General features: G+C 48.8%; 1 protein-coding gene across 3 annotated transcripts in view; it reads left to right on the forward strand.

Moving 5' to 3' along the window:
• Positions 1-27,695, forward strand: part of PAX2 (paired box 2) — an 80,748-nt gene that overhangs the window by 36,629 nt on the left and 16,424 nt on the right. For all 3 annotated transcript variants that reach the window (XM_035538704.1, XM_035538711.1, XM_035538693.1), the window contains exons 6-7: positions 19,156-19,331; positions 21,138-21,264. In XM_035538704.1, the coding sequence (XP_035394597.1) occupies positions 19,156-19,331; positions 21,138-21,264 (303 nt within the window). The remainder of the gene's footprint in view (positions 1-19,155; positions 19,332-21,137; positions 21,265-27,695) is intronic.

Genomic DNA, 27,695 nt, shown 5'->3' on the forward strand with positions numbered 1-27,695 from the left:
TTACGGGCTCTCAATGCACATTTACTTTCCCAGCCTTTTGGAGGTGGCCCTTCCCTGAAGAAGGCAGAAGCAGCAGCACTGCGCTCTCTTTCTTTCTGCTCCATTGGGCCAGCTCTTCTGCAAGGATGACGTTTTGTGAGGAATGCAGTTCAGCAGAAACAGGGGAAGTACCAAGGTGCTCCTGAATCCCCAGCTCTGAACACCTTGTTAGCAACCTCTGCGATGGCTGGGGGAACAGGGTGGGAGAAAGACAGAGGAGCTTCAATCTGAGCACGCCCCCTCCCCCAGGTCCTCCTTGCTGCAGCTGGTGCCTACATTAGACAGTAGCGCAGATGATTAAGAAGAGGAGAGATAATTATGTGTCAAGATGATGTAGCAGAACTCCCGAGTTGGACAGAAGGAACCAGACGGATGCATGAGGTGGGCTCAGCGATGGACGCTGACAGCCAGGTGTGTCCCTCACAGGGAGTTAGAGGGAAGAGGGGAAGTCCCGGTGTACCAAATGTGCTGGCTGCTACCGAACGAGTGGCCTGGGAAGACAATGGCATTGAGAGCGAGCTAGCGGGGATGTAGATCTGAGTGTGTCCTGGTCCAAACAAAGAACTGCCAGGTCATGTCTTTCCCCAAAACTCATTTGTCTTCCTCAGATGAGTGCCTAGGAAGCATGGTCAGGACTTGCCCTGTTAAGAACCCGTATTTCTTTTGTTTCCTGACCTCAGTGCCAGATTAGACAAAGCAGAGAACTGGCCTCCTCTGATTTTTCAAATGATTTGGCTAAACAAGTTAACCACCGCTTGTCTAGCTGTGTGCCATTCCTTGCAGGCTGCAGGCCCAGCCAGCATTTCTGTAATTCCCCTCTGACCTTCCCCACCAATTCCATCCACCATCTTGCAGAGGCAGAAGTGGCCTGGCAGCATGTTATGCCTTTCCCAAGACCACTGAGAGCTTTAGCACCAAGCTGTGGCTGGAAACTGGAACCCCTGGCTCCTCACGACCCTAATATTGCACTACGTGGTGTGGGCAGGACAAGCCGAGCAGGGTCATTGTCAGACTCGGGAGCAGCAATGAGAAGTCCAGGAGGATAAAGGGGGAAAATAATATGCAAATATTTCTGTTGTTCCATAACTCCCTGATTGATAGCTAAAAGGATGAGAATTGGGGTGGCAGTGGCACTAACAAAAAATCAGTAGCAGTCCAATACTGTAATCTTGAGCACTATATAGAGAGAAAAAGGGAGAGGACAGATACATGGATAGATAGATAGCCAGTTAGATAATATGAGAACAATGTTTCCAACTGTCCCCTGCATACTGTAGCATCTCCAGCTGGATCAAACTTTAGGGATCTTTACAAAACCACTATGATTGAAGATAGCTCTTCCTCTTCAATATAAGGCCACAAACATACTTCCTCCATAGACCCAAATTCTCATTTGGGATTCGTGTTCCAGTGAGACTAGTGCTGTAACAATCTCAGCATTATTAATCTTGGTCCCTGACAATATCTGTAGTATTTGACAGCATTACTGGCAATAATATCTGCAGTGCTGACAATGGCAGAGATAATATCCCCCAGTATTATCGGCATTAGCAGGGATCATATCTGCAGCCTGTTATTGGTGGGAGCAGACGTAATGTGTCCAGTATTATTAGTATCAGCAGTAATAAAACCCACAGGCTTGTTAGTATGATCAGTGCTAATATCGACAGTAGGTTTGTGGGAGAGGAGGGGATGGAGTGATTGCTACTGTAAATGGCAATAATACTCAGGCTGTTTGCAGTAAAGGAATCCCCAGCGGAGATGGGGGAGCGAACCTTGGAAGGCAGAAGTTCCTCCTTTCCTCTCTTCACCTGTCACTTTGATGATCAGAGTGATTTATGCTGAAGTAAGTGAGGCAGGGCTGCGTCAGTGCAGGGGACAGTGGAGGGTCACCACCATTTCAGCAGGTCGTGTGGTGTTTTCCAAAGAGTTCAGGTGTATCGATGCAGGCGATTCACCTGCTCCTCAGAATAGGGCTGCAGGCCACGGCACTGAGCTGTTCAGAGCAAGGTACTGCATCCAGCATGAGGAGCACTTGCACTGTAGGTCCTGTAGCTGCAGAACAGGCAGCGTCACTGCGGTGCTATGCTTCACCTTGGTGCTGCACACATCATTTCCTGACTCTTATTATCACGGCATCCTCTGCTGAGGAGCATTACTTTTGTTACAGGTGGCCTTCTCTTCTCTCAGTCCAAATGATAGGGCTCTGACTGCAGGGCAGGGTTTTGACAGCAATCAGCGTGGGGATTTTCCTACCTGGCCATGATGTCTATGTTCCTACTGGGAAGGCAGAAACGCCTCCTTCGGGTGGAGGGTGAGGCAGGGAGAGCCGCAGCAGTCCCGGTCCAGAAAGGTGGGGTTTAGATATTGCCCCAGGACACAATGTCTTAAAGAAAATTTTGAACTTAATTGTTCCAATGAAAAGTAGTGCAGAGAGGAGAGGTTTATAATGTGTTCACAGCAGTCTCAGTTTTTAAGCAGATATACAGCAGCTGAGTGTGTCAGTGCAAGTATTATCCCATTTGTGTTGTTCAGAGCAGCAATGATTATATCATTTAGGAGCGGTGGTTGTGACATTTCAGGTGCCTCCATGTCATTGTCAGTGCCATTGGTGTGTCTTTGCAGACGGTGTGACTGTGGTTATCGTGTTGTGGGTTTGTGACACTAATGATGAGATTAGGTGTATCGCTGCTTGCTACGCTGCCCCACTACACTCGAGGCCATTAGGCTCTTCAAAGAGGTGGCTGGGAAGGCAGTATGTCTGTGTCACCGCACGCAGCAATGTTGTTTCAGCGAGGTAACTGCTGGTTGCTGCATTGTACTGTCATTGCAATTCATGCAGTTGTTCCTGCAGCTGATGTAATTTGCTGACTGACAACAGACTGTCATCTAGTCATGACAGTGAAGTCAATAGGGCTATGTCACTGCAGTGCTGAGCTGAGCATCATGTGTTCTCATGAAGTACGATCCTGTTGTTCCACAACACACCGGGGTTGTGTCAGGACATACAGCATGCTTACGTTGTCCTCTGCAATATGATTATGCGTTACTTGTGGTGTAGTTGTACTAGTGCAGAGAGGTCTAGCTCTTAACTAGCCTGTATGGAAAGGCATTTGCTTTCGTAAGCTACTTGTACATGTTTACAAGCCACTCCACCTGACTGTATCGTGACATCTGGTGTACGTTCATCTCAGGGCGCAATAGGTGTACTTCTGCTCTGCCAATACTGCTGCTGAAGACAACAGAGTGTGTTTGGACCCCTGCAGGTGACACAACAGCATTACTGTGGTGCAGCTACATTGTTTCAAGCTGTGATTTCCTGCCACCACAGCCGATGTGTTTGCATTATTCTATATGATTGCTTTATTGCAGGTCAGCAATAGTCTTAATGACACCGCAGACACATGCAGTTACATTGCCTCAGGTGCCAGCCCCATGTTCCAACCACCAAACACAGCTGCGGGGTGTGCACCCTGCAGCTTATGGCTGTGCACATGGGCTGAGAGCAGTTTCTGGAGTGTTTCTCACTCTGATACATCTCCCTCCTACCGTCCCTGGGACTGCGCTGCTTCACGCAGCGCAGCTGAGTTCCCAGTGGCCACCAGCTTGTGGTGACTGCACCACTACAAACAGCAGTGGTCACGGGGAGCTTCCAGGTTCACTGCGCCTACACACACAGGAGTAGGTAACACTCCCCTCCTTCCTAGATGAAGATGTAAATCGAAGAGGCAGTTTATTCTCAGCAGCCACCCACCTGAGGGTCTTTTGCTGGCGAGACCCCCAGGGGGACGTGAGGCACAGGCACCTGCCACTCGCCCTGCGCCTTGCTAAACTGCGGGAGGACGGTCAGCAAAGGGAGAGGATGGGTGGAAAGGGAGAGCTGGGGGAGACTGGATTAAAGAGCTGACAATGCATAAGCAGCACAGCACTGCCAGAAATACAGGCTGCTGCACCACGGATCTGGAGGTCTGTCCATAACAGAGAGGGACAGCAGTCTGTCTGTCTGTCTGTGTGCACAGGCACCCTGGGAGCTCGGGGAGCGCGTGGCTCAGGGGGGCTGCAGGTAAGGCAGAGTTAACAGCTTACATCACAGGCAGCAGTTTGGACAGATTGCTGCTTCTAAAGCTTACACTGCTGCTCAGTTTGGCATGGTTTGGTACTACCTGAGGACTAGCTGGTCTGGCTTCAGCTGTATCTGCGTGCGTCTGCCCGTGTATTTCTGTATCTAGGAATGCACGCCGACTTGGTTTTGTGTTCCTGTGGTAGGATTACTGGGTTAGGATCTCCTCTTATCTATGTCTATGTGCTGGGGTGAGTGGCAGGTTGGACCCGTATTTTTGTGCATGCCCACAGAGACCTGGAAAATGTGTACGTTAAGCTGTGTACAATACTGCCTCGTAGGAGGATGCATACGGATGTCTGGGCACGTATGGCTCAGAATCAGTGCTACGTATTTCTATGAACGCCAGGTACTTATATTCACATTTTAAGATACATGTGAGTGCTGTATATTTGTATGTACATTCTGTGTGTATGTGTTGTTACATACTTGGGGTGTCACTGTATCTCTGTGGTTGCTAGATATCCATACGTATCCTGTTAGTGCTGTGCACCTCTGTATATAGTTCATACAGATGGGCATTTGTGTTGGGGTTATATATTTGTGTGTATGTTCTATATACATATATCGGTTGTCCTTGCCTGTGTGAAGGTTGTTCATTTATGTAAATAGTTTGTATTTGTTTACATGATATAAGTTTGTATATGTGAATTTAAGGAAATTCCACTGAGTTCCAGGTTTTCACTTAGGTAGCATATGTACATTTTTGTAAGTTATTTGTTTATTCAGAAATTACACCTAATTGACATGCACCTGCATTAGTATTGCCTTGTGTCCCAGATTGCATTCTTGTGTTTTTAAATGTTATTGGCTACATTTTATGAGTCTTTACTTATGCACAGAGCTTCTCTTTAAGTTTATTTGTGTGACTGCCATGGATGCGTGCTTGTCTGACTGCTTATTTATAGGTACTTAGTTTGTGGTTGGATCTTCTCCTTCTGTTTCTTTGACTCATTCTGGGAGAGGTTGTTGCAGCCAATGTGTCAGCAGGAGTCAGGCAGCAACAACTGCTCCCAGCGTTTCTGCCTGCTCCTGTGCCCACCTGCACAGAGGCTGCTCCCTAGCTGTGCTGGTCCTGTCTCTCCTGGAATCTTGTTTGCTCTAGAGGAGCTGTACCCTGCGTCTGCCTGCATTCAGGGGGGTGACTGTCACATCTTCTCATGGACATAAGGACTGCGGGAGTCAGAGGGAGCACGGTGCCTGGATCCACGAGGATCACAGGTTAAGGCATGGTGGATGACAAAATAAAACGCAAAAGGGATAGGAATAGCTGGCAATGTGCAGGCAAGTGGGTTTTAGAGGACTTTTGGCGACATGGCTATGGGACACAGAACAGGTATAACAGTGCATCAGGGTGCCATGGCAGTGGGAGATAGTGATGACACTGTTACGGGGGTCAAGCAACATGGCAATGAGACATTAGGGCAATACTGCTACGGAATCAAGGTGACATGGCACTGAGGCACAGCAGGGATCAAGGTGACACTCCAGTGACACAAGCTGATCTATCAGAACGGTGAGGGCTGCAAAACCTCCACCAAGAATCGGTGTAATGAGGCAAAGGAGAACAGGAGGAGCAGAGTGGAGAAGACCTGAGGAAACTCAATGGACATGTAGGGTGGCTGCAGAAGCCAGGTAGCCAGCGGTGCGGGACATGCTCTATCTGCACAGGATCAGTTGCATCCTGGTACCAAGGGCTGGGGCAGTCTGTTCACAGTGGCTGTTGCATCGTAGTGATGGAGAGCAGGGATAACGCAGTGATGACATCAGGTGATGGACGTCACCCCATGATGGCAGCCATGGACCACAGGGAGTGTGTGGGCAGGGGCACTATTCCCAGCTGCTGGAAAAACAAAGAACCTAACGGGCAGTAAAACAAAAACAAAGGAGACTTGGAAGCACCTGACAGCCCTAATTCATCACAGCCCAAGATTTTTTTTTCCCCCTCATGTTCCCATTATATTTGTTTGTAAAAGTGGAAATCAATTTTGAAGGTAATTTTCTGGAAAGAATGGAAGGGAGGTGGGAGGGCCGGATAAGGCAGAGATGGCAAGAGGAAAAAAAAATTTAGGCCAGGCACAGCCCAGGGGCAGCTCTTGGCAAGGTGAAAGAAAATTGCATATTCAATCTCCATCCATGAATCTCCCTTGCTGCTGCCCGCCTCCTGCTCGAAAACAATGAAGGCTTTCTCCCCTACGCTGCACAACGCCTGAGTATCAGCGCTCACTTTAACTTCAGGGTCATTAATTCACCTGATTATTGCAGGAGAGGAGAGGGTTGCAGAGGCATCCGTTCTAAAGAGCCCTCCCTTAGCTCATCCTTTGATTAGTTTGGGGTGGGGGGAGTTGAGATAATGTGTTGTCTTGGACTCCGTTTAAAACGGGAGGGATTGAAGAGGGGGTGGAAGAAGGTAGCGGTAGAACGGGAAAGATGTGGCCCGGGTTGTTGTGGAAGGGAGGGTCGGAAAGCGCTCCCCCTCGCATCCCTCTGCCATGGTGTTATTGCAAATTAAAAGTAGCATGTTCCACTCCGCAGCTATCTCTCGGGGAGGGGAGGGGAGGGGCATGGGTATATGTCGGCATGGGGATGGGGGGGATCTTATCATTGCTTCTTCAGCAGCCCAGTGTAGTGTCACCCTGTGAGGTGACATTTGAATTTACAATTCCGCTGAGAAAAGCCATTAATTCACAAATTAACATTTCTCCCTCTCTCTCTCTAGCTCTCTCTTTCTCTCTCTCTCTCTCTCTCTATCTCACATGGATGTGCAAGCAATTGAAAAGACAAAGGAAATAGCCTTAAGGAAGAGACTTTACTGCTACTCTGTCTGTGCAGAGATTGCTACTACTGCTTCTAGATAGATAAACCAATTACCTGAGCTGCTCTGTTCATGGCAGCCTGCTATTACCTCCTTTTGTAGAGCTGACTCCATTGGCGGATTACACTGTGTGTGTCTCATTAATGTAAACCAGCACGATACTGGGCACTGTCCCTGACCCTTCTTGCCAGAGCCCATTGCTCTGCCCTGGAAGAGGGAGCTGGGAGAGGAGTTGAGAGCAGAGGCGAAGGCAGGCGCGATGTACTTCCTAACGCACAGGGATCGGGCCGCACAGAGAGACCCCTGGAACAGCTGAACCTGGAGGAGATGGGGGCTTCCCTTCTGCAGAGGAGTGTATATGGAGTCAACCATGACCTCTTCTGGGTCTTGAGGAGCACTGGGCTGCCACACAAGAGGCTGTTGGATTGGCACCAGGTGTGGGCAGCCCCGTGCAGCTCTGTTCTCAGGACTGTCCTGCCTTTCCTCCAGGTGTACCCGTGCAGAAATGTGCATGGTAGACAGTTGTGGAGGTGTGACCAAGAAAGCTACAGGTACATAGGTGCAAATGTAGCCGACTGCACCCAGGAGCTAAGTGACTCACAGAGGCACACAGCAGACCTCAGAATAAGAAGGCAAAGTGAACACTGCGGTGAGAGGGCAGATTTCTCTGTAGCGCAACCCCATTGAAATCTACTCTGTGATGCCTGGGGAGACAGTCTTGGCAGAGACAACCACTGGGGACTACTCCCCCACAATCTGGTCCTTCTCTGACTTCATCCTGTACTCTTTCTCACATGCTTACTTCTGCTGTGCACACTTCAGCAGCACACATGCGCAGCGCAGGCATGGCCACACGCAGGCACTCGGCCGCACGCTGACGCCCCCCCAGCACGTGTGCACGATGCCAGCAGCCTCCGGGGCAGACTCAAACCCGATTTCTCCCCTCCTGCTCTGGTGAGGTTCCTCCCAGCGGCCCCAGGCATGCCAACAGGGTGTGCGCAGGCTGTCAGCTCCCCAGGCACCTGCAGGTGCTCCCTGCTGGCAGCCGCCCCTGCCCTTTGTCCACCCGCTCACACAACGGGATGCGTCCTAGCAGCATGGTTTGCATAAAGGCTTGCTGGTCAGTCTTTGCTCTGAAGCATTCCACCTATATAAAACTGGACAGAAATCTTCACAACAGGTTTTTCACCCCATAAGGGTTTGATAGGCCCTGTTCACACCACTCTGCTAACTTCTGTGAAAGGCAGAAAGTGGCAGGGGGGCAGTTCTCCGGGTGAAAGGTAAATGGACCAGAACTGCTCTTTGGGGAGCCTGGTACCCCTGCGCTCAGTACACAGAGCATGTGCCTTTCCTTGGCATTGCGGTGGCTCCTTAAATCTTCCTAAAAACTCAGCCTCTTAACGAGAGCATCTGCCTCTCCGACACTCCCCGCGCCCCTCACGGCGCACAGCACATGGCTGGGGAGCAGCATCCCGCGGCGGGCGCTGGAAGACGGATCGCAATCAGCGGAGGCATCGGCAGGCAGTGCCAGTAATTCAAACCATCCTGACCGTTCAGTGAACCCGAACCTGCTGACCTTGACAGCACGAGACAGCAGCGGCCTCAGGAATCCCAACCTTTGCAGAGGCATCGGCAGAGGACAGCTCGTGCTCCCTCCCGGTCTCTCTCTCTCTTTCTCTCCCCGATCTTATCCCAGCAGCCAAGGGGGCCCAACAGGCAATCCCCAGTGCACCAATTAGCTCCTAATTTGGCTATCTCTGCGCTCCCAAGTCTACATCAATGTAGTATTAAGCATCACTTGTCGTTCATAGGCAGAAGTCATTCCTAGAGAGGGGTGTCTTCTTGTGCTAAAGGAAACACTAAGCACCTTGTTCTCGGTCAGGGCCAGAGAGAAACCCCTCCTCCTCCTCCTCCCCAAGCAGGGACTGCTGCTGTTTGAAAGGAAAGCTGGAGCTCTTTGCTTCCCTAAGTGATAGCATCAGATCCTCCAACCTTGTTTCACTGGATCCCAGGGGGAAGCAACAAGATCTCACTGAGTGATTAGCCCGTGAGAATCCTGGCTGGACAGAGGAGGGCAAGGACGTGACAAGTGCAGGGGAGAGAGGTAGAAAAAAGTGTGATTGATTTTGCCACAAAAACTTGAATTAAAGAAAAATTCAGTTTGTGAACATGTTAGGAACCTTTCAGAGAACACTGGATGAGGAAATCCAGATACCTCTGTGGCTGCCAAGCTAGGCCTGACACACACAGCGTTTTGTGTTGGGTAAGCCTGGAGACCTTGCACATGGAGGCCAGCCCTGACAGCAGTAGATGGCCTGGCAGAAGCAGCTCTACATACCTCTCTCTCCAGACATGGGAGACGCTCTTCTGTCTCCACCCGCAGTTCTTGAAGGTGATCTTCCCACGCATCAATAGGTTCTAAATGCATTTCATGCCTATTTAAGGCCCTTTAAAATGTCTGAGTTTTGTCAATTTGCCTAAAAATAATGCCTATTTCTAGGTGCCTATTTCTCCTTTGTTTTTTCTTCATCCATCCAGTCACCCTAACAGTTACATCCCACCAGGCTCAGGGTACAAAGTCCTCTTCCCACACAAGGCAACAACCACAGGGAAGTGCACAGGAGCACAGTGCCTGACCAGAAGCCTGGTCATAGATAACACAGTTTCCATTTGGATGTAAGATGGGATTTCTTTCTCCCACTGGTTCTGCCTCTGCTGAGAGCTCAGAGGTGTTATCCTGCTTTTAAGCTAGGGGCCTGCACTGGGACAGGCTTAGAAGGCATCTGTTTAAACCTTATTGAGCTGGTTATTGCGTATGAAACATCCATGAATTCTTGAGGGCCTTCAAGCCCTCTCCTACATGTGTTAGAAAAGGCTGTTATAAAGGACAGGCACATTTCCACAACTGGTTTCCCAAAGGAGCTGCTGTTTTTCACTTTGGCTTTTGGTATCTGGTGCCTGATGAGGTAGGCCTTGAACACAAGAGTCGACCTTGCAAGCAGATCAGATATATCCTAGATTTTGGGAGAACTTCACTAAACCCCAGTGAACTAAATATCAAATATACCGCTGGCTAAGCCTCGAAGATACTTATGGCTCTTCTCTGCACTGCCTCTGTTGTTTGTGAAACTGATTGACTGGGTGCTGCTGATGACTGGGTCCCCTCTTATTTGCAGACCACTTCTTCCAGTTTGGAACATATCTAACATACTTCTTTTATAGGGTCATATCAATATAGGATCTTTCATACGACATATGACTAAGGGACTTTATATGAGTTCATGCAAAGAGATTCCAAATTACTAAGGATTTACAGTTATTACAGGAATGAGCATTCAGAAAAAGAGTTTGCATGGTGCCAGTCCAAGCTGACTGCAGCATATTGCAGGCCTGTAGCTCTTTCATTGCACGGCATTTTACAATTACCCATCCTATGTAATACATTGTTTGTTAACCTGCTCATTCCGCGTATCTCATTTGCTGCTGAAATGTGGCTGATTCTGGGGTGGACCATGGCAGATGTTGAACAATACAGAGCATCAACATTGAAATTTTGCTGTGCCATGTCCAAATGAAACCACAGGAGAATTAAGATATGCTGTGGGTAATCACTCAGGCTGGATTTTGTTCAGGACAGCCAGGTTAATGTCTGCACTCTTGCAAAAAATGCCATGGGAATTTTAATGACTCTGAGTGATTGGAGCCTTTGTTTTATGGCACGTCAAAAATGGCAGCTCTAAAAACACTCTGCTTGAGCACTGGTTTAGTGCTGACTCAGAAGAGCTTCCAATAACATGATTCACTAGCATCTGGCTCAGGGGCAGGCACAGCCTTCTCTGACTTGTGAGATTAAGGTAAAAGTGTGTGTGAGGGGAAAATAAGGTGGAGGGAAAGGAAGGGAGAGTCTAGAACATGGGAAACAGAAGGAGATGAGGGATTCGGAGGCGTATTGGTGGGGGACCAAGCCAACAGAACCAAGCAGGCTGAAGAGGAATTTGGGTTTTCTAGACTGTGCCTTAGAGGCATCCATGGCCTGATCCAGATCTGCTGAGCCCTAGTGCTGGTGGCCTCTCAGGTGCCAGTGTGCTCTGCTGGATTCTCAGGGATTTCCAAGAAACTGGGCGATGGGGCTGGCTGGGAACAGCCCAGCCCTGTGCTCCCTCCCTTGTCTCTAGCGGTTCTGATAGCAGTGTTGATTTGCATGTCAGGCAAAGCACTGCTTGGGAAAAAAAACCTCTGAGTGTGGCAGTGTCAGCGCTCGCTGTTGTTCGACAGTGTAAAATTAAATTAATAAAGCCCCCAACACAGGAAAACATAACAGGAAATTAATGGCCTTTACTGTCGCTCTGATGCAGTCATTTGCAACCCTGCTTTCCGCACCAAAGACTTCATAAATGCAAGCAGTTTCTCTAAACAAGCATAGTTAGGGCTGCATGCGATGTAATTTTTTTGCATTGCTTCTGTCCTTTGGAGCTAACAAAAGGCACCCGTTTTTATGTGCTCACCAAGGGGGATCCTGCGAAGAAGCAGCTCCCCAACAAATGGGCTTAGGAAGGTGAGAGGAGGGAGCTAAGGCAGTCGGCGCATGCCAGCGATGCTACAAACCTCTCAGCCCTGGCAGAGGGAAGAGCAGAGCTCCCAGCGCCCTGCTTCCCTGCTGCAGCAGCTCTCCCTGAGCCTCTGCCCTACAGGCGATGTGGTGGACACCACAGCTTCATAAGTCAGGATAACCCTTCTGATAACTTTCAGGATGTGTAAATCAGTATAACCACCGAGTGCAAGAGACTCAAAGATTTACACTAACTTGGGGATCCGGCCCGCTGTGTGATAGTGTTGCTTGCTACTCCGCCAACATAAACAAAGCAGATGTAGTGGCTCCTGGAGGCAGCTGCATTTCTATCTGGCTACCAGTCAAGCCTAGCAGTGCTAGTGAGAGATAGTGGTCCCACACTCTGCCCTTCATTACAATGGTATAAATCCCCAGTGACTCCTCTGAGGTGAGGGAATCATTGCAGATTTACAACAGCCTGAGAGCACAATACGTCCCCTCACCTCCAGCATACCCAAAGGTCACAAAGCTGTAGCAATGGCTTGCACAGAAACCACCAGCTTTGACTACCTGGGCTAACACGCTTCATCTGCACACCCACACACACTGTCGTGCGTGTCATACACATGTCTGAGGTGGCCATTTGCTTAACTAACACCTGGAAAAGCCTTTACTGAAGTTCTTAGTGCAGCTGGACAGGCTGACTGTACTAGGTCTGCAGAGACCTGGTTTCCCAGGGCCAAATTTGCAATCATACACTTAGATGCTGTAGTAAATCCATACGATTTTCATACGCATACACACACTCACTTCCTTAAATGCACATTTGCATGCTCCCGTGATAATCCAAGACAGATCTGAGTACACACTTCATTACACATTTGCACACACAATTCATTTCATTTACGTTCTCATTGAGCATTGCCATTTTGTTCATGTAGGCCCTGCCTTAACGCCGCACTGCCCAGCTCTGCTCCTGATGCACCCCATCACGCACAGCCCCCGTGCTAGAAGCGCCCAGCTGGCAGGCCCTGGCACACACCTCGCTCCTCCCTCGCTAGGCACGCTCACTTCCGTGCACGAGCAGCCTTCCTTGCTCACCTGAGTTACACCCTCATTTCAAAACATAAAAACCCTTTGTTTCTGAGCCTTTCTTCTCTGAGCCTGAGCATGCAAGTAACAAATGTGCACAGCTTATGTGTGGCTAACACCTAAATTACACAGAGATGCATGGACCAGCACAGTATCATCAATTTGCATACTCGGATTCAGGCTTGTGGATTCCTTTGAGGTAAATGGACACAGGAATCTAAACACATGCAGAGCTGATCCACTGCCCTGAGGTGACAGTCCTCCAGCACGCCTCCCACCATCCCTGTTTCTGCAGGATACTGGCCATAATCTGAACTCTTATCTTCTTTCACTGTCACAGCATAGATCTCCAACAATATTCTTTTTCCGTACATTGCTGGATCTTGCCAGCCCCTTCCATGCCCTGTTGTCTCTGTCCAGCACTCACTTGGGATCTTTTCCACCTGAATTTGAGGTTCACCTTTCTCCCCACCAGTTCAACTATGGCAACTGAAGCTGTAAGTGACAACTCTTGCAGCACTACAAAGTGCTGAGACACCAAACTGACCTGTCTCGAGAAGGTGCCTTCTTTCATCCTGCCCAAAAGACTGCAGAAATTCTTCTGGAAGGAAATGTGGAATGAATTTTAGAGCTTTCCTTTTCCAAACCTTACTGAGCAGGGCATGAAATTTACCCAGGTGAAACAATGAGCAGAGTGGGGCGGCCACTCCCTTGTCTCTACTGTGGGGAGCAGAGTACTGGTTTAATAGTCACTGAGGATGAAAACGGAGCGTCTAGGTACTTCTCAGTAGCCAGACTCGACCGCTTTGCATAGCCCAGTCACCAGGCCCAGACACTGACCATGTGGAAATGTGTGACCTGCTCCCCCAGACCAGGTCTTTGTCCCTGATCTCCCCTGGGGCCCAGCTCAGCCAGGGGTGCCGCAGGCCAGGGGCTCCCAGCAGGAGCCCGACACCAGGTTTGAAGCCCAGGCGCAATGTGGTGGGGCTCCTGCCGGCCCCGCGCAGCACGCGGCGTGAGGGGCTGCGCGGGGCTGGCTGCCATGAATGACAAGCGCTGGCTATTGATCGCGTTCTGAACTCGGCCCAGCCGATAGAAGGTAATTAATGACTCCATTTGCCTCAGTACCGAGGAGAACAATTGAGTTTGAAACTGCAACAACTGGCAGTGCTGTGAAGGGCCCCCGGGGGATGGCAGGAAAGATGCCTGACAGGCCCAGGCTGTGCTGGGACACAAGCACATCAGAGGGGAAAAAAGAGAAGGGAAACAGGATAAAGGGACAGAGCAGTCTTAACACAAAGGACAGCTTGGGAAGGGGCAGTGCTGGTAGCGATGCAGTGTCTACCAGAGGGTTGCTCCATGCTAAGCGCCGCAGAGGGGACAGTGACAAAGCCAGCCTGCAGGAGATGACAGGGTCACCTCGCTGGAGCGGAGGGATGGCGTTTCGGCAGCCGACTCAGCACTGCCGCGTTAGACAGATGCATTTCCCTTGGAGGCATGGGCAATCAGATGGGTTCTGCTGCGTCACCTGGCTGGCAGCTCTCATGCCAGTCACATCGCTTCTGCTATGGCTGCTATTTACCCCAGCTGAGTCTGGGGCTGCACAGGGCACCAGGTGGACATGTCTCTAGGGCAGTAATAGCCCCTGCCCCCAAAAGAGGATGGTATCAACCTGCTCAAGGGCCGGCTGTACAGGTTGTCATGACCTTCTGCAGCATTTCTGTGCCTCAGAGGTGTTCCTGTGCCAGCAATACTAAGAGCACTTCTAAATCACTTGTGGGGGTGGCCCTGACCCACCCAGAGCAAGGCTGCTCTCTGCGTCACCCAGAGCTAGGGTGTACCCGTACTGCACTGCTTTGTGCTACTTGTCCATGATGGTGGCTTTGTGGCTTCCGGGCCTGGGAACGTCTCTTTGTTTGGGAGCTACTTAATGGGCATAGTCCTCGTGTCAGATGTAGTTAAGGTTGTTCCTGTGTCCTCTGGCAGAGTGTTTCCTTGTTATCTGTCAGGACACTTCTGTGACACCTGTGGAGCATGTCTGTGTCTTGTGCCGAAGGTTTATGCTGAGTGTTGGCTCTGTACCTTCCCTCGGCAGCCCCTCGGGAGGAGAGATGTTTCCTGTCACACGTGCAAGGCCAGCGCTGATCACGCTGACAGCAACTGTGTGCTCTTGTGAGGAACACAGTGACCGAGGCCATGGTTCACCTCTCAAGCTGTTTGTTCGGATCCTCCTGATTTAACAGAGAGGTGCCCCGTGTCACACTACCGCTGAGGTTCCCGGGCCAGTAGGAAGGGAACTGGGAAAAGTGATGCCACTTCCCAGTGGCAAAGCCAGTGCGGTTACCTGTCCCCAGGCTCATCCTGCAGCTTCACCACAACACTCCTCCTGAGAGCTTTCTTCTTTGCTAATCCTCATCCCTTAAGCTTTTACCCCTAACAGTGTTCATCAGCTGAAGCTGCTGCTGATCACCACAGTGCCATTGCTCATGGCATTTACTAGTCTTTTCCCACACATTTCCCCCATGAGCCTTCCCCCCACTTGCACCCACCAGCCTTTGACAGAGCCCATCTCTTCCCCCAAGTCCTCTCTGTCCCATATTGCCACCTTTGCTCACACCCTCACAACCATCAGCTCCCATAGGTTGGGTATTACGATATCTGAGGCTTCTTCTCTGAAGCTCCAGCTCACAGGGTCATGTGCTTAGACGGGAATAGCAGCTTTGATCTAAAAACAGAGATAAGTTTCTGCCCTGGCAGCTTCAGGTGAAAAATGAAAACACAACCTCTATAGGTTTTGACACTGGAAAACAAATACAGGGGATTTACAATCCTTTGGTTTTGAAGAAAATATAATGATCCGTGACTGTGAAAGTCTCAGTGTTAGCAACACAAGACCCATAAATCTGCCTTGCAGGATTATCTTTGTGAAACTTTCTCTGCTTCCTAACTAGAATCCTATATGCACAGCTGATATTATGGCTCTGCGATGTTTGGGATTTGTGTGCCATACCACTATTAAGACCAACAATTCTGCAAGCTGCTTAGAAAAGGTCCTCCTCTAGGTAGCCTACAGTCCTCTGTTAAAAGTTTCTTCCCCTTTGTAGATTTTAAAGCTGGAGGGCACAGCTGGTCTGCCTGGGCCACAACAGAGTGCCCCCCCCCATCTCCAAAGCTCCTCTCAAAACTAAAGCATTGCCTTTCTCCTTACAACTTTTTCACTCTCCTTATCTACTCTCTTGCTTTGATCATTCTGCTTCCTTATCTAACCCCATGCCTTCCCTTTCTCCTCCCTTCATCCTTTTCCTTCATTTCCCACTGACTACACAGGCGCTTTCTTATCAGCTGGTCCTTGGTGTGCCAAATGCACATACGTGCACGCACACACACACACACACGCTGACACAAATAAATAAATAAATAAAAAGGTCAGTGAGCAGAGCAGCAATAACCCCTAAAACAGTACTATCAGAGGGACATGATTGATCAATTGAATTCCATAGCGGCTGAAAAATGTGGGATTAAGTAGTGTATTATACGCACAATGAGTTGAGGCATGATGTTCATTTCAAGTTCATTTCGCCAGCCCTCTGCCACCAGATCAGGCAATCAATAGGGGCAGCAGATATCATATATCACCTCTCTCCGTGCTAGGGAGAGAGCACCATAATCTCTCGCAAATTTAGAGTGACAGATTTGTCAAGATCTGAAGGGCCCCTGAATAAATGAAGGAAAAGAGACTCCTGCAGCGACTTGGGGAAGCTGTGGTTTCAGCTTCTTCACACAAAGGCATGGCCCATGCACACATGGGGACACGTGTGCACAGGGTTCAGCTGCCAGACAGGGACTGCAAATACAAGCGCATGTGTACGCGAAGCCAGGCAAACACAGGGCAACCCACTCGGGGTAAAACCTGGTTTAGTGACAATCAGTGTGACTTTTACTGCTTCTGTGAACACCCGTCTGCTCACACCAAACCCCATGCATGTTGTAGGGCTGCCATCCTGGAAAACCAAATGAACCTAAAACAACCTCCACAGACAAATGGTTGCTCAGGCATGTACAGCGATGCAGAATCTCAAGCGTACCAGAATCATGATCTACTGCAAAAATACCCATGTGTATTAACATAATGGTGTGCACAGCCATGCACACTGACACGTGGAAAAATCCTCAAAGGCAAACAGCTTCACAAGCTGCAGAGAGGTTGAGACAAGCGTTGATACAGAAACACCCATTTTTTTCTGACCCTGGACCCAGGAGTTCTGTGCCAGCCTTCTGCAGAGAGGAGTGCCCATCAGAGTCAGGAGCCCGAGCCTGTAGATACCTTGTCCTGCCGACAGCTGCCCCTGCAGTGACAGCCCGGGCTGAGTAACGGCCCGCTAGCACTGCACTAACAGTGTGCAACCCAGAAAGCCAAGTCCTTGCTTTGTTTTCTCCTAGTCAACTATGTCATGAACTCCAGCTTTCGGGAAGTTAAGAATTTTCCCTTGTGCAAATAAGCCTGAAGAGAGAAGAAAATGCCAGGGAGCAGAGCCAGTAAACAGCTCTGCTCTGCCTATGGGTGGAAAAGAAAGAGAAAGAGAGAAGGGGCTGCTCGAGGGAAGGCTGCTGGCTGGGACAAATCAATATGTAATATTTTCTATGGTCTTGTGAGTGGTACTGTACTACGTTACTGTATATAATGTACTATTGATTATATCATATCGTATAATCACCTATAAACGGATATATCTCATAGCCAGAAGGCAGCAGGCTCAGTTATTACTCAGGGCCACCAGTTGGGCATTAACTGTGCCAGGACAATACCCATCTTGGCACAGTCCGTCAGCTAAAAGATGAAGCAGCAGAGTGGCATGGCTCTGGGCATTGCACAGAGAATGCCACTCCAGGCTCGCGGGAGCATCGCCTGGCCATGAGCACACCCCCAGTCACACGGAGGAGGGAAACGGTCTATACAGATCCCTCAACCACTTCCTTGTCAGACAGCGGGTTTCGGATATTCATTAACTGGAAGCCACTGAGAGAGGCTGACGCATGCGGAACAATAGTGAAAACGCAGGAAGGTAATTGTAGTGTAAGAGGGAGAACCTGATCTTAGGTCAGAGATGGTTATCAGGCAGTCAGGCTTGTGTCTGATGAAACGGTAGGCAGAGATTCAGCATGGAGGGTATGGAGATATATCAGCATGGATGAGACAGAGGATTATAACCAGTCTCACCAAAGTTAGACCAAGGCGTGACAGCAGAAAGATACTCAGCACAGTTGGAGAAGATTATAATGAGCAGACTTGCCTCAGATGAGATGAGGGATTATGACAAAGGAAGATTCACTTCAGCTGGGACAGGAGATTCTAACAGACAGACTCACCTTGGATGTGACAGATGCTAATAGCAGGAGACTCTCTCACTTCAGATAAAAAGGGGTTATAACAGAGATAAATGCACCTCATTTGAGTTGGGGGATAAGAGGGAAAAAAAACAGATGGGTGATAAGATGGTTTATCACAGGGAAAGATTCTCTTTGGATGGGGCAGGACATTTATAATGGATTCACCTCAGAGGGGATGAGTGGGCTCTAAGAGACACGGGATGGCACAGCAGAGACCAAGATACCTGCAACGTGACAGGACACACTGCAGTGAGATTGGATTGTTTCAGAGGGCTGTTGCAGGGACTGAGATGCACTTCTGATGATGCCTCTACCAGAAAAAGGCTTTTTTCCTGATAAGAACAAAGGATTACAAGGAACACTGATTCTCACAGAGCAGGCCTACGTTTGCAATACAATAATTTATTTTGGGTAGGAAGGGGGGCAGTCACAGACAAAGATTCACCTCTTTTAGGAGGGAATTTTATAACACAGATATGGGCTGTGTTAAATTATGAGCTAATATGTAGCAGAGTGGGACAGAGGTCATAACAGAAACCAACGTATGTTGGATGGGCAGAGCTCCGAGAAAGAGGCTTGTCTCTGGTGAAACATGGAGTCAGAAGCAGGATCATTCACGTTATCCAAGGGATGAAAGACTCATCTGGGGTATGAGAGGACATGATCAGATGAGAAGGAAATTACAGTGGAGACATAACTTCTGTTGGGACTGGTGGCTACAACAGACTGACTCCCTTCCATGCTGTAAGAGGACTTCCTCCATTTCAGGCTTCCCCAGCCCCGTGCAGTGCAAGCCCACCCTCAGCACCCCAGTTTTCCTGTGAGCTGCCTCCCTAGTAGCCTCCGAGCGATGCTAATCACTGCGCTTTGCTCCCATTTTCTGCTCAGCGATGGAGATTTGGTGATTTTTAACACTGAAAATCAGTGGAACTGCCGCTCATCTCTGAGCTGTGCGCCATTCTCCACAGCCTGGCTCGCAGCGGGAGCCCCCCCAGCAGGCCAGCGCGGAGGGAATGGGCCTCCCCATGCCCCCCGGCTGCCCCCCCCGGGAGCAGAGGACCCCTCTCCCTGTGCTCTGCTCTCGCCTGCAGCCACTGCCGCCCCGAGGCAGGGTGGTGCTAACTCCCTATTTTCTCTGTGTGTGCCCTGCAGATGTGTCCGAGGGCTCAGTTCCCAACGGAGACTCCCAGAGCAGCGTGGACAGTTTGCGGAAGCACCTTCGTGGCGACACTTTCACCCAGCAGCAGCTGGAAGCTTTAGATCGAGTTTTTGAGCGTCCTTCTTACCCTGACGTCTTTCAAACATCAGAGCACATCAAATCTGAGCAGGTGAGGGCCCGGCCTGGCAATGCAGACCCGCAGGCGCCCGTAGGATGATGGCAGGGAGATTCCCTCACCGAAGCCACTCTCCCTCTCCTCACCCCTCGTTCTCTTGCTGACCCATCGCTGCACGTACATCACGTTCACGTTTTACAGCACTTTCTAGTTGTACATGTATCGCTGCACCGATGTATGCCTGTACACAAGCTGTCTCTCCTCATGAGCGTGCCATGCACACCACGCTATCCCTGCGACCCCACAGCTACTTCCCCCTGCAGAGGTGCCCGCAGCACACGTGTGTGCTCTCCCTTTGAACGTGCACCCACGAACACCATCACATCGCAGCACTCTCAGGTCACACCGGCGAGTCACAGGGTTTCACGGGCCCGGAGCATTTTCCCTCACGGCCCAAAGCTGAGACTTGACTCCTGTCTCCTACCCAGTTTTCTGCACTTCTGCCGCGCTGCCCCCCTCTCCCTTACTCCCCCGCTCCCCCGGCCTTTTATCCCAAAAGCTGTTTGTCTTAATAAAATGAAAATCAAAAGTCTTTTTAAACCGCCCCAAGCCATAAACCAACAAAGGAAGAGAAGGAGAGGCTGGCTGTGGACTCCCTTCATCCCAGAGTCCCTGGGTTTATTACAATGAATAACCTTTATTTACTTTCATTAGACTATTAAGCACCAGCACAGTCATTTTTCCCCCTGAAACTCTGAGCAGGGCCCATAAAGCAAATCCGAAGCCTAATTGAGTTCATTTTAATTTCTCTCCGATCACAGCGAATTACTCTGGTGATAAATCAGGGGGCAGGCTCACCCCCAGTAGAAGGCCTAATTTGCAGCTAATTACAAAACTGATTTCTACAGGAAGATCAATACGAGAAGGAATTGGAAATGACGAGGCAGTCCTAGGCAGGCAGGGACGGGGCGGGGAGGGGGCAGCGTGTGGGGAGCCCGCTGCAGGAGGGGGAGATGTGGGGAGGGGGCTGGGGAAGCGCATGGAAAAAAACGCCGCAGAAAGAGCAGAAAATCAGTTTTAATTTAACCTAATATTAATCAGAGCAACTTTTCCTGCTGTTCTGTAGCCTTCCCGGTCTCTCCAGCTCCCGTGTCTGGTCCGGAGGCTGCCACAATAAAAAGGCAATTACCAGAGCCTTTCGGACAGGACACCCTTTCAGATTCAATGGCTCTCCCCCTCCCACCCTTCTGTTAGCCATGTGGCTCCCCCCTCCCCAATTTCATACCCCAGTGCACAGAGTGACAGAGGCAGGGGATGAGGCTTCTTTGTTTGTTTTTAAAGAGCTAGGACAGGGGTAGTGGCGGAGGGGAGGGAGACAACCCAGCACAGAGCCGGGTTGCAAGGGGCCGACACTGGCTGCTTCCCGCAGCCCAGGCACCCCAGTCGCTGCCGTGCTCTGCCCCAAGTGTCCCTGCCACCAGGGCAAACACCCCCCGCCTCCGCTCAGCCGAGAGCAGGGGACATGGATTTCCCCTTTCTCCCCGCCTGAGCTTGGACAGGCAGACAGCCCCTCTCCTCACAGCACCAAATGGAGGCTCGGCCACACCATGGGTACAGGGCCAGATCCCGTGCTTGGCCCGACCCCTCTTCCCCTTCCCAGCAAGGCGCAGGAGGGTGGAATAGCTCATCCCAGGTCCCCCCCGCAGCCCTCTTGTCACTTCATCTTCTCCATTTCCTCCTCCTCCTCCTCTTCCATCTGTGCAGGGGTTTGCCTCTCTCCTCTTCCTCCCCCCCATCTGTACACTGTTCCCTTTCTCTCAGCGCATCAATAGCAAGCTGTCTTTCTCCTCTCTTCCCCAGGGTAATGAGTACTCCCTCCCAGCTCTGACCCCTGGTCTCGATGAAGTCAAATCAAGTCTATCCACCTCTGCTAACCCAGACCTGGGGACAAATGTGTCAGGACCCCAGACGTACCCTGTGGTGACCGGTAAGCTGCCTGACCGAACAGCAGAACCAAGCTTTTTATTTATTTCCCTCATCACCATTAGCTTCTGCTTTTTCTGCTAACGCAAGGTACCCCTCTGTGGCGAGCATGGAAAGAGACAGAAAGGCTGGGGAGGAAGTAAGGGGCCAGGAGAGGCTGGCAGGTCAGCATGGTGGCAGTTTCAGGTGCACCTAGAGGTGCCCAGGTGTGACTCGAGGACAGGTAACCCCGGGTGTGGCTGAGGAGCTCGTGTGCCCCTGGTCTTAGGGACGGGTGCTGGGAGGCCAGGTGTGTCCAGACGTGCATGGTGGTTTCTTCCTCTGTGTCTGAGAACGAGAGGTTCGTGGCTCTTCCATGATCTGTGCTTGGTTTTCTTGGGGAAATACTGATTTAAGTTTTACTCAGCCCTGGCACTGGGAAGGGGCATTTGCAAGCTAAGCACAGGGCTGCTGGACTGACTGCTAAGCTCCCTCTTCCGCAAGCCCAGGAGTCGCCATCAGCAGCTGGCAAATGAAGTTTGTTCACAGCCTTCCTCCCTCCCTTACCTGTGGGCACATTACACTGGGGTGTGACTGGGAAGCTGGAGGAGGAAATAAATGAGAGCAAGTGCAGTACAGCGGAGGAACTGGGATGCACAGCAGCAGGAGGCAGTTTCGGCAGCCACTGCTCCACAGAAGCTTCCTCTTTGCTGGTTGTACTGACAGGCCTGGGTGGCGCAGGCTGTCCCTGGGGCCGCAGGGCACGCCAGCCTGCTGCTGGTGGTAGGTGGCCTGTCCTGGCCCCACCGGAGCAATAAGGAGATAGATATTCTGCTGTCACAGCCCCTTCTTGCAGAGCGTCAGCCACTGCAGCTTCCTCTCATACACCTACCTACCTCCTGCTAGGTCACTAAAGCAGGGGCGAGGCCCAAGAGATTCGCCCCTCTTTGGTACTTTCCCCTTGCAATACAATGGCTGTGACCCCTTCAGAAATCCCACAGCAGAGCTGAGAAGTAAGTCGTGGCAGAGGTACGATGCTGTTAGCAAGAGAAGGCGCTGTAGCCTCTTGGCCAAAAAGCAGGCTTCTGGTGGCACAGAATCAAGAGCAGCAGAGTTTGTGGCTTAATTCTGTCTTGTAGAAGCCATGGGTACAGCCCCTGAGGCCACAGCCGCTGGTTGCTGAGGCAGGCGGCTGTTGGCTGCTCGGCAAACACCGAGCAAAGGGATATTGCTGCATGCACCATCCAGCGGCCAGGAAGTTTGAGACCAGGGGGATTAGTAGCTGTTACCCTAAATACAAAGGGAATCCAGTGTGAAGTCTGTGAAATGGAGCACCATGGGGAGGTGAACTGTATATTTAGGGAGTGCCTAGGAAGTGTGATGCCCCCAGACTTTTCAGGGCTTTTACTGCTACCAGGCTTGACCCAGGATCCTTGCAGCCATACCGTTTTTTAGCCAACCAGAAAAATGGCTCAGCTGTGGCAAAACTGTTCCATCTCTCTTTGTATTCGTATGTGCAAGACAAAACTCAGCTGACAGTCATCCATCTATCATTTAGCAGATCTACAGCTCTTACAGGAAATACTTCCCTCCCCAAGGAGGGGCAAAGCCAGCAGGAGAGCAGTACTGTCCTCCCTTTGTGGAAGGCAGACCCCAAAGCGTGATCTAAAGGTGAGGCGCCTAAAATCACAGAGTTTAATATTCAAAGGGGCCATTAAAATAATTCTTTTCAGTCCTTCTGCCTAAGGGAAACTGGTGCATTCCAGCCTAGTAACATGACGGCTGAATTCCTGAATGCTGAGGACACTGCATGAGCTTTGAGCTTTGTACATGGCTCTCACAAGGGGACAGGAGGAGATAGGTTTGGCCTTACAGAAGAGGCTGTGGGCTGAAGCAGAAAATCTTCTCTTTGTCCCCCCACCCCACGCCATCCTCACCCTGCTCCCTGCAACACTCCCAGCTCAGCTTGAGAACATCCCCATCTGATCCATCTGGATCCAAGAGTGAGAAAAGTTCATTTCAGACCCAGCTTGACATTCCCAGGTGGCAACTTAGCACTAACATCTCAATCTGTATGCAACATTTCAATCAGCGCACAGTAACAAAAGCAGAACTATTAGCGCTGGGAGATGTTCAATGGTGGTAATGATGGGGAAACTCAGAAACTGGAAATGAGAAGGAAAAAAAAAACCCTTAACACCCTGAAAGGCAGTGGGGAAAGAAGGGCAGAGAATTTTTCCTCTACACTTAGGCCAGGATCCAATGTTTGGATTAATGGTGCCATTACCCAAGAAAGGACTTCAGATAATGCTCATTCTTAAAATGTTTTTGTTGGCAATTAAATGGTTGCAGTTATTGATCTTCATTGATCTGATGTTCCTGATTTGCATAATCTATTAAAGATGAATGATTCGTGATATGTTTGCTGTGGGGCTGGGCAGTGCTCTCAGGAAGGAGAGAAAGGTGAGGAACTCAAGGCTGCCTCCTGATCTACCCCTGGCTAGGAGTTAAGAAAGAGGCTGGGATCTCAGCTCCCTCTCCCAGAAAGGGATATTGGAGTAATAGTGAGTATGGAATTGCTGGCTACCTGTTCTGCTGCTATAGTGTCACTTCTGAAACGCCTCTTTCCTCTTGTCCCAGGGCAGTCTGTGAAGCCCATTGACATCTGAAACAAGTCTACCCATGGAGGGTACGAGTTCTGTGTGCAGTTATTTCAGGATGTAAGATTTAGCTTCAGTCTACAAGAATGTTTCCCCAGCTCAGTCTTCCCAGGCAGGAAAGGTATCAATAGTCCTTTCCAAACCAGAGCTGTCTGACACCGTATTTTTGCCCTTTCAGAAGACCTTAGAGAAAGTCCTCCTTTCTCTGGCTCGTGACTAGCTTGCCTCAGCAAGCTCTCTCAGCTCACACAGGTCTGAGAATACACCCCTCCAAAAACCATCAAAACCTCAACAGAAAGTAACAAACTGAAATATTAAGTACAGATGATGCTAAAATCCCCTTACCTGTCTGTGAGCTTCATAAAATTGAAGAGCTAGAAATGCTGCAAAACAGGCAGCCACCTCCCCAACATGCAAGAAAGCCTTCCCCAAAGTCCTAGCCATCAAGTTCTGGCCATCTATTCAAAGACACTAGGCTGGGAAACATGCTCCCACTGTCCTTTGTATAGAAGAGTCAATGCATATATACACAGCTTTCTTGTGAAGTACCAGAGAGAAAGCTCTTAAAAGCTGCCTGAGAACACTGCCTCATCTCTTCCTCCACACACAGGTCAATGGGCCAGCTCCATCTTGCCTTAATGTTGTATATCTGAGGGACTGGCATAGATCCCTGACAGTGTCTTGGGCAGTATCTGTGGGTACCAATCAGGACTCCTAGAAGCAAAGACCCAGACTTCAACATACCAAGATAAGACAAGTACATGCAGTTGAACACCAAGACAAGACGTCTGTTGATAAGAGACGTTCTACTTCAATTGGATCTACTGAAGGCAAACAGATCAGGCAGATTAGTATAAATTTGTACGGGGCTAGGCAAACACAGAAAACCTCAATAGTTTTCTTTTTTTTTTCAGTAGTTTCCACAGGTCTTTGATTTTTGGAAAGTACTCAGCAGCTAACACAACAGGGGTGAGCAGAGGAGAATCTCACATTTTTGGCAGCAGTGACAGGAGTACTTTAAATCACAAGATGTTTACTGAGGCCTCGAATCCTTTGAGAATAAAAGGTTAAGATCCCTCTTTAAACACCATCGGAAGTCACATCTTTTGGAATACACATGCCTGAAGGGAGGTGTCTTCAAACCAGATTGTGAGTGCAGGGGACTTAGATTAATAGTTTGGGAATGGAGTCCTTTCCAACTCAGTCAGCTAGCCCAGAGGCTATCCAAAAGAAAGGCAGCACTATGGGAAATCAAACACAATGGACTTCTGATGGATGGCTTGCAAACTTGCATATTAACATACCACTAAAGGGGAGGATTTACCTACTAGATAGATTGTAAGATTACAGGAAAGGTAAAGAACAACTTCCCTTAATTGAATCCTGTCAGTTTTAACTAAATAGACTTCACTTACCAGTCTACTACAACCAGTGAGATCCACAAACAGAAGGCAAAAGAGAAGCCAAAGAAAAAAAGCCAAAAAAAAAAGCCATCACCCACCAAGCAAGCTACCAGGTTCTGTACAGAAAATGGTTCCTTCTCTTTGGGAAATAATTTTTTCCCGAAAGGAACAAGTATCATCCAAGGTGAAAAATTCTGATGACATCCACTCATGATGTGTCAAACAGAGGCACCAAAAAAGCACAGATCCCATAGATCTCGCTTTCCTCCAGCCCTTCACCTCTGGCATGGGGTCAGATTTTTTTCCACTTTAAGTCAATTTTTACAATTCAGTTAATATTTTCAACATAAATGTACACAAAAATAATTACTGAAACTAAGCATATTTGATATGTCTGAAAGTCATGCACAAATAGTAGTTAAACAGAATCTGATTTCTATGAAAGTTTTCTAGAAAGTTGTGATGCTAAGCACAGAGAAATCACTGGCTAGACACCTGGATCCAAAGTTTTTTGAAATGATCAACAATCTTTTGAGAACTTTAGCCTCCTGCAAGGTGAAAAGATAATATTTCCTTTGTTTCAGCTTAGTGAGTGAACTGAAGAGAATTTTGTTCAGTTCAATAACCAGGTCACTCAAAACTAAGAAACAAACTAGGATTTGAAAAAGCAGGAACATTTGTTTTCCTCTGTCAGTGAGTGAATTATGCTTGCTGTGAAAGGATGAGATCTATTAGTTCTAAAATCGGGTTCTAAAATCAGTTCAATTTCCTCCTTATATATATATATCTTTTCCTTCACTTAATAAGACATTTTTAATGCAAAACCTGCTTAGAAAAGCCTGTCTTTTTTGTTCCAATATATTTAGGAAGTCAGGGAACTTGTGGTCATTTTATATAATTAGCATGAATAAATTACAAATACTGTTTTTAATTGAATTCTAATTCCACCTAAATATAACTTGACACAAATCACAAGTAAAAAGTTAATAATCTAATAAAATAATAATACGGACTCATTCATTATTTTCCCATACAATGATATGTAAAGACAAATTATGTTAAACAACATAATTGCTTAAATAAATGTGCCCAGATGCAGTTCATCTATTTAGCAAAAATTGAATAACCGTGCTTAGTGTAAATTTTGTATTTGTTAAAATATTTGTTACCATCCTAGAATTCAACCTTTTAGGAAACAGCCACATGGTGCAAATGTAAAACTAGTTGATCCATCTTGCTATTTTACATAATGATTAAAACCGACCATTAAATTTGCTTGCACTTATATTGTTACACTGAGAGGGGGAGCGTTTCCTTCTGCCTTTCCTTGTTCATAGCGGTGAAAATCCCCCTCTTGTTCCAATCTACATTAGCCTCTGACACCAGTAAACAGCCCTGGTCAAGGCTTGACTGAGTTGACTCAAGAATACCTCTCTCACAATCTGCTAGGGGCCACAGATTGGCTTTGGTGATGGCAAATCCTCAAGATGCAGACCAGCAGTCTGCTGCACAGCATCACAGCTGTCAGCAGCCAAGGAGCCTGTTGGGCACATCTCTGGATGCCCCAATGCCCTGAAAATGGACTATGATAATCACTCACGTGGCTGCTACATGATTGTTATGATCCCGCCTCATCAAAACGAAGGAGATATTTTCTGTGAGGGCAGTCTGCAGTATGGAAGTATGCCAAATTGAGCACATGGAGCTGCTGCAGATGAGGGACAGGGAGGATGAGGAACGGCACTGAGTTCCATATTCTGCACTTCTGAAATAAGGGCTCATTTCTGCAGAGAGGCTGCAAGCCTCTTCTCTATTTAAGATGAGGAATCAACAAAAGTAGATGTCCACAGGGCCTCCAAATCTCATCAACTGTTTCCCATACCTAAGAAGAGATAGTATCTCCTTATCTTGCCAAGGAATTTGGAAAGGCAAAAGGCGTTACTACTCTTCCCTGAGACCAAATGGCTGAGGGTGATGGATGGTCAGATGAATGATCCCTGGAACAGACAGAAATGGCGGGGGAAAAAATAAACTATTTCTGCACTTCCAATGGAAGTTTCACTGACAATAACTTTATGATGCTGAAGAAGACAGCTCATGGACTTAAAAGCATATTGAAGCGAGGAACCCAGAAATGGGTGGGCCTGAAAGAAACCATGCCTTCCTTAAATTAGCATTTAAGTGTAATGGCAAGAGCAGTGAATTTGCATTCCCAATCCATTTTCTTTAGCAAGGACTGGCATTACAGGCTGGACTAAAAGGGGCTTTTTTTTTTTTAGAGAAGAGAGTTATATAGTCTCAGGTTTTGGCTTTTCTTTTGAGGCTGAATGAAGGAGCCAATAAGTATAGCTATCATGAAAATTTTCATGATGTAGATATTTGCCCACTGACAG

The sequence above is a fragment of the Cygnus atratus genome, chromosome 7 (assembly GCF_013377495.2).
Source record: "Cygnus atratus isolate AKBS03 ecotype Queensland, Australia chromosome 7, CAtr_DNAZoo_HiC_assembly, whole genome shotgun sequence".
Lineage (NCBI taxonomy): Eukaryota > Metazoa > Chordata > Aves > Anseriformes > Anatidae > Cygnus > Cygnus atratus.